This window comes from Myotis myotis, unplaced genomic scaffold (genome assembly GCF_014108235.1).
Source record: "Myotis myotis isolate mMyoMyo1 unplaced genomic scaffold, mMyoMyo1.p scaffold_m19_p_11, whole genome shotgun sequence".
In the NCBI taxonomy this organism is placed as follows: domain Eukaryota; kingdom Metazoa; phylum Chordata; class Mammalia; order Chiroptera; family Vespertilionidae; genus Myotis; species Myotis myotis.
In genome coordinates this window covers 62402893-62415905 of record NW_023416315.1, presented here as the reverse complement: position 1 = coordinate 62415905, position 13013 = coordinate 62402893, and the positions used below count along the sequence as shown (strand labels likewise).

The window sequence follows — 13013 nt, the reverse complement described above, 5'->3', positions numbered from 1 at the left end:
CGGCAGAGAAAGTAAACAACATTGTGCCCAGTCATGCTGAAGAACTGTTTTTCATTTCAGCCTGTTTCTGTGTCAATCTCAAGAGGGGATCTGTACAAAGTTGCACACACTTTTAAGTAACTTCTGATATTGGGGTCAATATGTAAATAAAAGAGGCAAAGACTCCTTGTATTTTTCACCTTTGCTTCCTTTACTTATGAGGATATTTTTAATGATTAAATTTGTGGATAGAATGAAAGACTACCTAGGGCCAGTCATCTATCCAGAAATTTCATTTAGCATAATCTTCAAAATATGAGAGATCAAACGAGTGATTCATGAAACAAAGTAAACCAACTCTAAGGTAAATAGGTGAAAAAGTGCCAAAGGCAAAAAACAATAGCTCTCTCCCAGGGATAAAATGATCCTGGACTGCAGATGGTTGAGGCAGCTGTGGCTGATGCAATTTAATTATAAGCTTATAAAGTCCTTCGAGAAACAAGAGAATACATTAAATTATTCTAATATTCCATCATCAGGACAAATGCCCACATAAAGGAGATCATTCAGAATCAAACTGATTAATTCTATTTTTTAAAGTAGGTGTAATTATTTAAAATATACTTAAAGATTGAATCTTATCTTGCCTATCAGTATATCAGACTATATACGCTTTAAGGACAACAACCTGGATCTCCATTCCTAGCATGCAGGAGGAGGTGATTAGAGTTGGGGACACTGCCAGCTCTGTGCATTAATGCACATTTGATAGATTATCATCTTACCTCAGACAGCCAGGCTCAGCCCATGGCAGCCTGCACCTGAGTAGAAGTCTCTTCAGAGAGCTGAGCCTTCCCTACTCGGGAGAGATGGACCTGGGCCGGTCTCTTCTTGGGTGAGGAACCAAGCAAGGAGCTCACTCTCAATGCCCTGTGTCATGGGAACTTCTGAACTGATCCTGTGTGTGTTCAGGAGATCTAAACTCAACAAGGGGTCCTCTTTTCTGTTTCTTCCTTTCTCTCTGATAATATGGAGTCTGAGGAGGACTGGGCTGGGTGGATAAGAAAAGGTCATTTATAACTAAGAAAGGTGAAGTGTTATCCTTCAACAGCATAACCTTCTACCAACCTAGCAGATTACCAAAACCTACTCTTCTGTAGTTTCATTTTAGAAGATTGTAATCACTTTCCTGTTTCCACAGTTTATCTTTCACTTTCCTAGTCATTCATATAACCATACTGAGTCAGGTGGTATTTATTTTCATGGTCAGAGGCAGTAAAATATAGAAGACACTGGACTTCAAATTTCGAGACCCAATTCTAAGTCACTGCCACTTATATTAAACAAAGTCATGGTGGGGGAAAAAAACACACAAAGTCATGGTGGTTAAAAAATCAGACTCCAGTCAGACCGCCTAAGTTCCCCTCTATGAACTTTGGGCAAGTTAGAGTTACTCAACCTCCACCTTTCTATTTCCTTAATCACAAAGCTAGGTTAAGTAATGGTATCTACAGAGAACAGGACTGTCATGAAGGTTAAATGAATTAATATATATATAGCATTTGACCAATAAATGGTACACAGTAAGCACTCAATAATATTACAATTAGTTTAATGAGCTCAAGCAAGTAATTTCATCTCATTTTCCTCATGGTAAAAATAAAAATACTACTTCTACATACCCATCCATATCTCAATCCTGTAGGAATTGTAAAGAGTAGTAGAAGATATTTTGATTATGGGACACTGGGTTTCCTAAAACCCCATCACACTGAAAATGGAAAAGTACAGTTGTTCTACTATTTATTATTAAAAAGAATACTCTGATTGCATTTTGTTTTTTTGGGGAAAAACACTAGCCTGGAGGCCAAAAGGCAGGCTCTGCAACTAGTTAGTTTATATATCCTCCACCTTCCTGAGTCTCATTTTTACCATCCTTAAGATGAAGCACCTGGATGGTATAATCTCTGAAATTCCTTCAAGTAATATGGTTTTCACCGGCATCAGAAATATAAACAAATCTTAAATTGTGTGAACAAGCTTTACAAAGGGAACTAGGACAATATTCTGACTTGTTTTTATTTATTTTTTTTCTGACTTGTTTTTAAAAGAATTTCACTTTAACTAAAGAAAAATGAAGCCAAGAATACATGTTTTCATTGTACTAATCCTCAAGTGGAAGGAATGGATTTAATGCCAAAAAGATGACAGAATAACCAGGTCAAAAGCTAGAGGTCTCCTGCTCTAGTTAAAGCAGGGGCTAACCTAAACAGCAAGTTAGATAGGATTTTTATATAACAAATAGACAGTACAGAATAAAGAATTGCAAAATTAAAACTGACATAAGCCAGATTCAAGAAGGAAGTGGACACTTCTAACAGAAGCAAGCATGTGCAAAGGCAAGGCTGCCCTTAGAGGTGGACTGGAGGAGGGGGAAGGAAAGCTAACTACTATTTTTACTCTGGCTAATAAGAAGAAGTTGAATGAATTGAGATATTATAGACCGCTAACAGCAGGTTTTCATTAATAGGGCCAATCTGACCACTGGTTTCTTCGGTCCCTGAACACCCGGCCCCCAAGTCTCTCTTTCCCCCCAACTCCTGTCATTTTAAGTGACATTATCACCTTTACAGACCACACTCCAGACACCCTGGCTTCTCAGTCAGTTCCTTAAGTTTCTCCTCAATGACCTTTCCTCTATTCTATCTCTTTCATACTCCCAGGACACATCTTGAATGTTTTCATCTCCACAAACAGCCTTACCTCCCAACTCACAAATTCAAACACCCCCTTCCCCACCACAGTCTCCAATCCCTGTCAAAGAGCTTCCTACCCCATCAACAATTCTTTCATCTGTGAACGCTAATCCATTGATCCTCCCTTTTCTTCCTACCTATCAGCCCTATCTTTCTCCTTTCTCCTTTGCTCAACTTAAGATTTAAGAGCCATGCCGAAACCGGTTTGGCTCAGTGGATAGAGCGTCAGCCTGCGGACTGAGAGGTCCTGGGTTCGATTCCGGTCAAGGGCATGTACCTGGGTTGCGGGCACATCCCCGGTGGGGGATGTGCAGGAGGCAGCTGATCGATGTTTCTCTCTCATCGATGTTTCTGGCTCTCTCTATCTCTCTCCCTTCCTCTCTGTGAAAAATCAATAAAATATATTTAAAAAAAAAAAAAAAAAAAAAAAAAGCTGAAACCGGTTTGGCTCAGTGGATAGAGCGTCGGCCTGCGGACTGAAAGGTCCCAGGTTCGATTCCGGCCAAGGGCATGTACCTGGGTTGCGGGCACATCCCCTGTGGGAGATGTGCAGGAGGCAGCTGATGGATGTTTCTCTCTCATCGATGTTTCTAACTCTCTATCCCTCTCCCTTCCTCTCTGTAAAAAATCAATAAAATTTATAAAAAAAAAAAAAAAAAAAAAAGATTTAAGAGCCATTACCATCACCATTCTCTAACAATCCTTTGCAAATCCCTGGCCTTCTCCCCAAATGCCCATCTACAACTGGAGGAAACCAAACATTCACATCCTCTGAACTTACGACTTGAGGATGTCACTAAGTAAGCATTCATTTATTTACTCCACAAATACAGCTGACCCTTGAACAATGTGGGTTTGAACTGTGCAGGTCCACTTATACGAGGAGTTTTTCAATTGACCCATGCAGTTCAAACCTGCATTGTTTAAGGGGCAACTCCTTGGTTGGGAACCCGCAGATTCAAAGGGCCAACTTTATATGTGATTTTCAACTGTATAGGAGGTCAGCACTCCTAACTCTGCGCTGTTCAAGGGTCAACTGTATTCTTCTACAGAACAGGCACTGTATCAGGTTCTGAGACAGAGAGAAGGGCTTGTTAGTAAAACAGACCCAGAGACAGCCTTCATGGAGTTTCTATGGGTTGGCAAGGAAGAGAGATATAAGTAAACAAATGTACCAACTTTGGTCAGGCTGGCATGGCTCAGTGGGTAAGCATCAACCTATGAACCAGGAGGTCACAGGTTCAATTCCCAGTCAGGGCACATGCCCAGGTTGTGAACTCGATCCCCAGAAGGGGGCGAGCAGGAGGCAGCCAATCAATGATTCTCTCTCATCACTGATGTTTCTATCTCTCACCCCCTCTGCCTTCCTCTCTGAAATCAATAAAAAATATAAAAAACAAAACAAAAAAAAGTATGCTCAGCCCAGATGGTGAGCATCAACCTATGAACCAGGAGGTCACGGTTCAATTTCCAGTCAGGGCGGGCTATAGGGGTTAATGGGAGAAAAAGGGGGACATATGTAATACTTTCAACAATAAAGATTTTAAGATAAATAAACAAAACAAGCAAAACCTCCCTTATATCTTCCTCTTGGTATCATGCACATTTGTATGACTTCCTTAATTTAGCCAATTTCTTCAAAGCAATGTATATCTACACGGGAGTTTCTTCTCAGCTTTGGCCTCTTGATCCAAAACCATGATCCAAACTATGAGTATCTCTACTCTTTCCCTACATCAGTCGAGTGACCATTAAAATATGCTTAAAATCTTTCAATGGCTTTCCCATTTCATTAAAAATGAAACTCAACCCTTTAACCTGGCCTTAAAAGCCCTAGGAGACCGTCAGCTGCCCGACATAAATCTTTTTAAAAATCCATCCTGAAAAACTTCATTTTCAAAAAATCAGTAAAAAGAACTTTTGCCAATTTTTACATTCTCATAGCATTATCTAGAAAGTTTATAAAACTTCCCTATTAGAAATTTGTTTCTCTCTACTGGAATTCAAAAGCTATAGATCACTACCAGAGTAGCAATTATTTAACTGTTTGAGACAGGAATTAAATTCAAACCCAAGTTCATGAAAGTAGAGAACTATACAGGTGACCTTAATGGAATTATGCTTTCTCAGTCTAAGAATTCATTCTGTTTGTGGAAATACAGTGATTCAAGCAGGCCTTTATTAAATGACTAATCCAAAACCTCTCATGAATGACACACACTCCTCTAATCTAAATTCTGGTCCATCCCTGACTAAACTTAAGTTACTCAAACTAGTTCCTGAAGGAATATAATGTTTCCACCTATGAAGACACAAAACAAAATGGTAAATATTCTAAACTTTATAGTTAGTTTAGTTATACCATATTAGAAGACTCCATTCTAAAGATATTGTGAGGTAATTTCTGGTCATAGTGAAATAAAAATAATAATGACAGAAGAGTATGCCATTTGGGCAGTAAAGGAGGTTTAATCAGCCCAGCCAGTGTGGCTCAGTGGTTGAGCATTGACCTATGAACCAAGGGGTGAGGGTAGGGTGGGGTGTGTAGGAGGCAGCCAATAAATGATTCTCTCTCATCACTGATGTTTCTCTCTCTCCCTCTCTCTCTGAAATAAATAAAAAAATATTTTTTTAAAAAAGGTTAAATTGCTTCCCTGAATTGCTGGCATAAGTAAAAAGAATATGATGCGGCCAAAGCCGGTTTGGCTCAGTGGATGGAGCGTCGGCCTGCAGACTGAAGGGTCCCGGGTTCGATTCCGGTCAAGGGCATGTACCTGGGTTGCGGGCACATCCCCAGTAAGAGGTGTGCAGGAGGCGGCTGATCGATGTTTCTCTCTCATCGATGTTTCTGACTCTCTGTCCCTCTCCCTTCCTCTCTGTAAAAAATCAATAAAATATATTAAAAAAAAAAAAAAAGAATATGATGCAATGATTATTAGAGCATCTTTTAATTAAGAACCGATGGCAGCCCTGGTTGGTGTGGCTCAGTTGGTAGGAGCATTGTCCTGTACACTGAAAGGTTGAGGGTTCAATTCCCAGTCAGGACACATACCAGTAACCAATTGATGTTTCTCTCTCACATCGGTGTCTGTCTCTCTCTCCCTTTTCCCCTCTCTCTAGAAATCAGTGTACTTGTCCTTGGGTAAGGATTAGAAAAAACAAATAAACAAAAAAACCTACAGCAAATTGGGAGATTTAGAAAGGGACTCTGACATGTTATTTAATCTAGTTTCCCTTGGAACAGGATGATCTCCAGGGGTCCTCAAACTACGGCCTGCGGGCCACATGCAAATACAAATATTGTATTTGTTCCCGTTTTGTTTTTTTACTTCAAAATAAGATATGTGCAGTGTGCATAGGAATTTGTTCATCGTTTTTTTTTTAAACTATAGTCCGGCCCTCCAACGGTCTGAGGGACAGTGAACTGGCCCCCTGTTTAAAAAGTTTGAGGACCCCTGATCTAAACCATCCTATTTAAATGAAAATCTGACCTAATTGTGAAGGCCATTAGTACAGTGTCATATAGTATTTTAACTATTATTATTGCCTATGACTTTTTCACTTTGTCTCCATTTACTCAGTGGGTGTGGCTTATTCATGTTATATGCTACTGACATCCAATTCCACTGCAGAAGGAGCAGAGGTTTTTCCTGGGCATTCTAATCAGCATTCAGCAAACCATTAAGTGGTCCCTCCAAAATCCTGTTCTCAACCAACCATTCCTCTACACGCTCAGCTTTGGTATCATCAAACTGCAGTCCAGACACACAGCCTGCAGTACATACAGCCTGCCCCTGGGAGAGGCTGTTCCTCACTGTTAATATAGAGATACACATACACATAAACAGTATTTCAAAAGTTAGTTTCTAGACTTGTTAGCTGGATCTTACAACATAGTTTTCTATTAAAAAAAAAAAAAAAAAGTAAATAGTGACCGAGTACCCAGACTGGTCATAAGGTTATTTACAAAAGATTCTAAAGTATTCTATAGTTCTACCTGAAATTAGTAGAATGCAGTTCTGTTACTATATTAGCCAGTAATAATTTAAAAATAAGGTTAAATGACAACTCTCTTAAATGCAAAGTGTTTAAGTAAAGTAGGTATGATCTGATGAAGACTACGGTATATCCTGGAGGGGACTTCAAGGTACTTTCAAGACCATTAGACGCTAAAAAACTCAAATCTACTATTTCGTGTCTATATTTTATTAGAAGATATATTTTCCCTCAGTTTTAATGAAAGTAGTATTGTTGTTATTATTAGCTATGTACAGGGCCCTTTTTTAGTTCAAATGAAGAGAAAAACTGAGCAAGGGGGAAAACAAGTGGAACAGTGGGACTGAAGAGAGAAGCAGTAGGAACTGCTGGAGACAACAGCCCAAGAGACGGAAAAGGGTAAGCAAAGAAAGGAGTAAATAGTTAAGTGTAAAGGTGTAAAGACCGTACACAAGATGGAGTAAGCTAAACTATAGTCAGAAAGACAAAGGAAAGAAAACAGTATTTACACTTATGCACATAAATAATTAACAGTGAAAGGAAAAAAGAAAGGAAGCTGGTGGGAAACCGTGTGGGGGCAATAGGTCCTTATTAGCAAGCCACCAGGTGGGCATTCTGGCCACAGATAGCTTAATGGCTTTCTAGAGTAGAAGACAAGAAAAGTATAGGCTCATACAAGGATGCAGACAGGATATTTAAAAAACATGTATTTGCCATATGTTTAAAAACATTTACTTTTAGAACAAAAGGGAACTTGTAGAATATTTGGAAATTTACAGAAAAATGTCTTTAATATACTCAATATTTTGTCATTCATACTTGGAATTTACATGGAAAAAAATAGTTACACTATATAAAGTTACACATTTTTCTGTGTGTACCTTTAAAGATGTGTTAAAACATGAGTAAAGGCTGTAAAACGTTTTGTTCATTAGGCTGTATCATAATTTAACTGTTGTCAACTGGGTCATTTAGGTTGCTTCCATCTTTTAAGTTTTAAAAACAGCACTGCAATGTACATATTCTTGCACAATAATCTTAGAGCACATCTCTGAATATTTCCTTTAGATAATTTAATTTTTAAGTAAAATGACCCAAAGAACATAAAATCTTTATTGATCAGTATGTCCGGCTAGGTTGGCTACATCTCATACCTTTTACCAATAACATCTAACCTATCAATTTGATAAGTCATATATTCTCTCATTAATAAATCTGCATTACGTGATTAGACATAAAACCATTTTATATCCTATGCTTAGTGGTTATTCTTTATTTTTATAAATAATTGCTCTATATTACCCTCTTTATGAAATCACTTATTTACTTCACCCCCACAGCAACTGCAAGTCTATGTTTTCTTTGGTAAAAGCTTTCTCTTACTAGATGAGCACATCTGTAATGGCTGACTACTGTGACTCTGAAGTATGGAATATGGCAGTCTCTGGAGCAACTTCTTTGCTTAGAACAAAATCTTCATGGACTGAAAATTACTTGGGGTTTCAAAAGAGTATGTCTACAGATCTCATGTGCACTTTCACATCTCTGAGGCTTTGTAAAGACTATATTCTCAACACATGAAACACGTATCTCCTCTATACACTCTCTCCCCCTCAAATGAGGCGCCGCCTCACCCCTCTCCTAAAAAGCAATGGCACACTGTAACTAAAACATATGCAATATTTTATTTATTGATATATTTTATTTATATTCATCTATTGATATATTCTCTCCCTAACTAGTGAAAACCTTAAACCTTCCTAATTATCGAGTAGAATGCCAAACATCCTGAGTATTTTATACACTGGTCAATATCAAACATGCAGAGTTCATTTAATTATAATATCTCATTTTCTAGAAGAGGAAGCAACAGTTCAGATGGTATCATTCTCACGGTCAAGGAAAACCAGGGCCAGAATCACTCCACTGACCAATCACACTCTCCTAACGCTACAGTTGGAGACACCCTGCAGCACTGCTAAGTATTCTAGGAATGTTTCTGAATGAGAAAGATAAAAGTAACTGAACTTTCAAATAAATCAGAACTGAAAGAATCAAAGATGATTTATTTCAAAGCAGTCCATCAGGAAAACTAAGCAAATATTTCAATGATGTTAAAGGGATTAAAGGAGTTCTCGTTGAAAACTCCCATACGGTCAGTTTATAAGAAAATCATAATCCTTTACTTAAGTCAATTTCATAATCATACATAATTTTTTACTCCAATTAATGATACTCAGTTTTCCCATTCACCTTATTCTCTGGGATTAAATGACCATTAGCCATTTCAAAAATTTATATCCAGCTTCAAAGCATCAAGGTTTGCCATCATTTACGATATTCAAAGAGAAAGTAAAATTCCAAAAGATGAGCTTACGATGTTTGGAACAATGATGGCATTGTAAGAGTAAATTCATAACCTCCCAAAGTGTCTATTTATATCCCTTTTCTTTCCAAAGAGGATTTGAGGTAGCTTTATTACTATTTTGAAAAAAACATTTAAAGATGCAAATTGTTTTTAAAAGGAAATTTTTAGTTATACCTCATGAAATCATGTAAATACAGAAAACTCTCTCAAACTATGTTTGGAGGACACCCCAAAGATAAGCATGTCAAATTATATTGAATATATACTTAAATATGCAGAAAAATATTTTAAAGTACATACACCGGAATGTAATAATGATATCCAGTGAGGGATAGGATTATGAGACATTTTAATTTTTGCTCACCTGGACTTTCTTACATTCCTACCATGGATATGGAGCATTTATACAATTAAAAAGTACGTGTGTGTGTGTGTGTGTGTGTGTGTGTGTGTATATATATACACACACATACACATACACACACATATATACACACATTTATATTTATATATAAATATAAAACAAAAAAGAATATATTCATATATATTTTTAATTCCAAGATCTAGGTATTAAGGAGGCTTAATCTAAATTTATACATCTTAATATTTAAGAGCTCAAAATTTGGCTCAGGAAGGAGTGTATGCCTGCCTAGACCCTATAAGAGGCAGGGTTTATAAAGAACATTGAGGCTGGGTTTTTCTTATCTCCTTGCCCTTCTGTATAATTCTAAAACTATCTATATTACTTGAAAAGGAAGCCTTGCTTATTCTAAGTGAGCCACTACCCCTTGAAGTGTTTAAAGCACATTCCAACAGTAATTACATTGTTGATGACCTGAAAATGGGTCACCCAACACAACTGATTAAAACTCTCTTATGCAATCTTTCTTTGGAGGAAACAAGGGCAGCTTGTACAAATATTTCAACTACATCTACTTCCTTACGAGAATATGGTACACATTTGTAGGTATTACAAAGTTCTAAAAGCATTCAGAAAGGCAAAGGAAAAATTATGAAGAAGTTAAATTAGCCTAGTCATTTGTCTCAACCAATTTCACATTACATCATTAATATAAGAAAGTGTATAGGTTTCTGCTACATCGTTAGTTAATAAATTAACAATGTCCACAGTGTAGATATTTTCACTTTGAAAGTTATGATGAAACAATTTTATTACCTGAAAAAGTATGTTAAGACAAGATTTGAGAAATAACTACATTTCTTCAGGATACATGTAATTGCATTTCTATAGATTCACTGTTTGTTTCAACAAGGTATACTGTTTCTTTTCTGATTAGGAATCTAGGGTAACAAAACTAGATTTAGCATGCCAATTTTTAAGGCTAAGTAAATAGGTCTAAGTAAATTTATGAAATGTCTTTGAATGAATTTATATGGTTTGGAATTCTGTTTGTAAAAGTTTAAAGATCACATCACTCAACCGCATAAGGGTTTAAAATACCTACATAAAGAAAGACCCTAAAGTCCAGAAGTAAATGGGGGACAGGGTAGCACAACATGATGGAAAAGTTGTCCCAAACTGAGTAGAACCTACTACCCTAGAATGGCCCTGGGATAGGGCTGTTGCCAACCACATAGATAGTAAAGCAGATATCCTGTCTAAAGACTCAACACTTCACAGCTCCCTCCTAGTTCAACATTTGATAACTCTGAAGCTTAGAGACCCTTGTAGCAATGGGGATACTTCCAATTCAATTATCCACAGTTACTGAGTTTAGAAAACTCACCCAAGAGACCATAAGAGGAAATCATCAGTTTGTTCTTCAAATGAAAACTAACAGTTCCTAGCTTGAGAAGAAATGAGAGATGCTCTGTAGCATTTCTATAGCATAAAGCTCTAAAGCCTATAAAATAGCTAAATGTCAGGGGAGAGGCTGCTGCATTCAACTGAGAATTAGTCTGTGACTATCCTAACTTTTCTGCATTATTTATCCTAGGCAGAATTGTGGGGGCTTAAAATCAAAGCATAAAGCTCAGAATGTCTTTGATCTACCTCTTTTAAAAACCCTATTGTTGGGGCAGGCGAATGTGTCTAATCTCCTATTAGTTCCAAAGACAAGCCCACAGCAGCAGCAAGATGTTTTAAATCAGGCAATTATGAACATGAGGCTCGGTGTGACTGTCAGAGAATGTCCAATATATTCCAATTTTATATTGTCCTTTTCTTAAAATTGGCCAATATTTTAGAATATTTTAAAATAATCTACAGAATGAAATTTTTAAAAAATGGCTTAAGCCATAGCCGGTTTGGCTCAGTGAATAGAGCGCCGGCCTGCGGACTGAAGGGTCACAGGTTCAATTCCAGTCAAGGGCACAAGGGGGCTCAACCCCCAGTAGAAGGCATGTAGGAGGCAGCCAATCAATGATTCTCTCTCATCACTGATGTTTCTCTCTCTCTCTCTCTCTCTCTCTCTCTCTCTCTCTCTCTCTCTCTCTCTCTCTCTCTCTCTCTCTCTCTCTCTCTCTCTCTCTCTCTCTCTCCCCCTCTCTCCCTTCCTCTCTGAAATTAATAAAAGTTATATTTTAAAAAACTGGCTTAAGTTACTATCTTAGCTAAATTACTACCATTTTATAATCTCAAAATAATTAAGGTGTCAACCTTCAATCAGATATACCTCTATTGCATCTGACACAAAAATACCTAAATTGTCACAAGGGCCTTACTGGAGGTGACACTTTAAAAATATCACCCCTTTGGGCAGAAGGAAGATGAAGGTGAGGAAAACTTCTTTATACAATCTCACTGGGGTTGCTACGCAAGTTTCTTCAGCTGTTTAAAGGACTAAAGATTAGGAGTGAAGAGAACTGAAAATGGTCATTTCATTGTTAGGTACCCAGAGCTAGAGTGAAAAAAACAACAACAAAGAAGGGTACAGAGAGGATTTTTAAATGACAGAATTAAAGTAGAAACTACATAGTATTAATTCCAACAATCTGGCGTTTAAAATGAAATTCGAGATATATTTATTATTGTATTGCTTGTAGCCTGAATAGACAGTGAGTGAGCCTTATAATTGTTTAATCTGACCCTGAAAAAAAAAATCTAGAGTTGTAGTCATTACAATCAGGCAAAGGGTATATTTAAACATCTTCTGTCACACTATGGAAGCCCCCCCCATAAAACATCACTTATTAATTTAACCAAAGTAAAAAAAGGAAAAATTCAGTTAACAAGCCATTTCTGGAATTATCTCCCACAAAACATAGGATTTTTTTTTTCTTTTTCTCTTTAATATCAAAACTCTTTAAGGAGAGAAACTGGGTAATTACCTACCTATGGATGGAGATTTGAAAGGGTATTTATCAGGAAGATCCACTCTAACTTTCCATACTCCGCCTTCATAAGGTGCTAAAAGAAAAGTAAAAGTGTTACACATTAAAATATGTCTCCAAATTAGAAAATAAACCCGAGTGTAAATTAAACATTAAATCCTAATCTCTTTTGATAACCTTGCAAATTCCCTTGAGAGTCAGGGACCTCTTATATTTCTATGTTCAGATTAAAGTACTTTTCTTTAAAAATCTACAGTTAGAAAATGAGAAAAGATTCACTTTCTCCCTTCAGGTTACCTGATTCTTTAAAGTATTAAACACTATCCAATTATTTGGTAAGTAATAACCTCTTATCTCAATCCAACCCATGCCCCCTCCCAAACACACATATCATAAACAAAAATAAAACAACAAAACACATTTCCCTAAGCCATCATTATAGTCATCCATACAAAACCCAGAATCTACAGTTCATGTTTAATACTGTCACATACAGATAAAAGCATATGAAGTAACTATGATAACAGCGAGATTTCCTCTCTGGTTCTAAAGTTCAAAATTTACTTTTCAAAAACCACATATATCACCACCTGTCTTGGATATTTTCATTGTCTATTAAA

General features: G+C 37.0%; 1 protein-coding gene across 7 annotated transcripts in view; it reads right to left on the bottom strand.

The window, feature by feature from the left end:
- Positions 1-13013, bottom strand: part of UBE2H (ubiquitin conjugating enzyme E2 H) — a 113795-nt gene that overhangs the window by 35236 nt on the left and 65546 nt on the right. For 6 of the 7 annotated variants that reach the window (XM_036328702.1, XM_036328699.1, XM_036328698.1 and 3 more), the window contains exon 3: positions 12395-12469. In XM_036328702.1, coding sequence (XP_036184595.1) covers positions 12395-12469 — 75 coding nt within the window. Of the gene's footprint in view, positions 1-764; positions 1031-12394; positions 12470-13013 lie in introns of all 7 variants that reach the window. The other variant, XM_036328704.1, reaches the window with a different exon arrangement.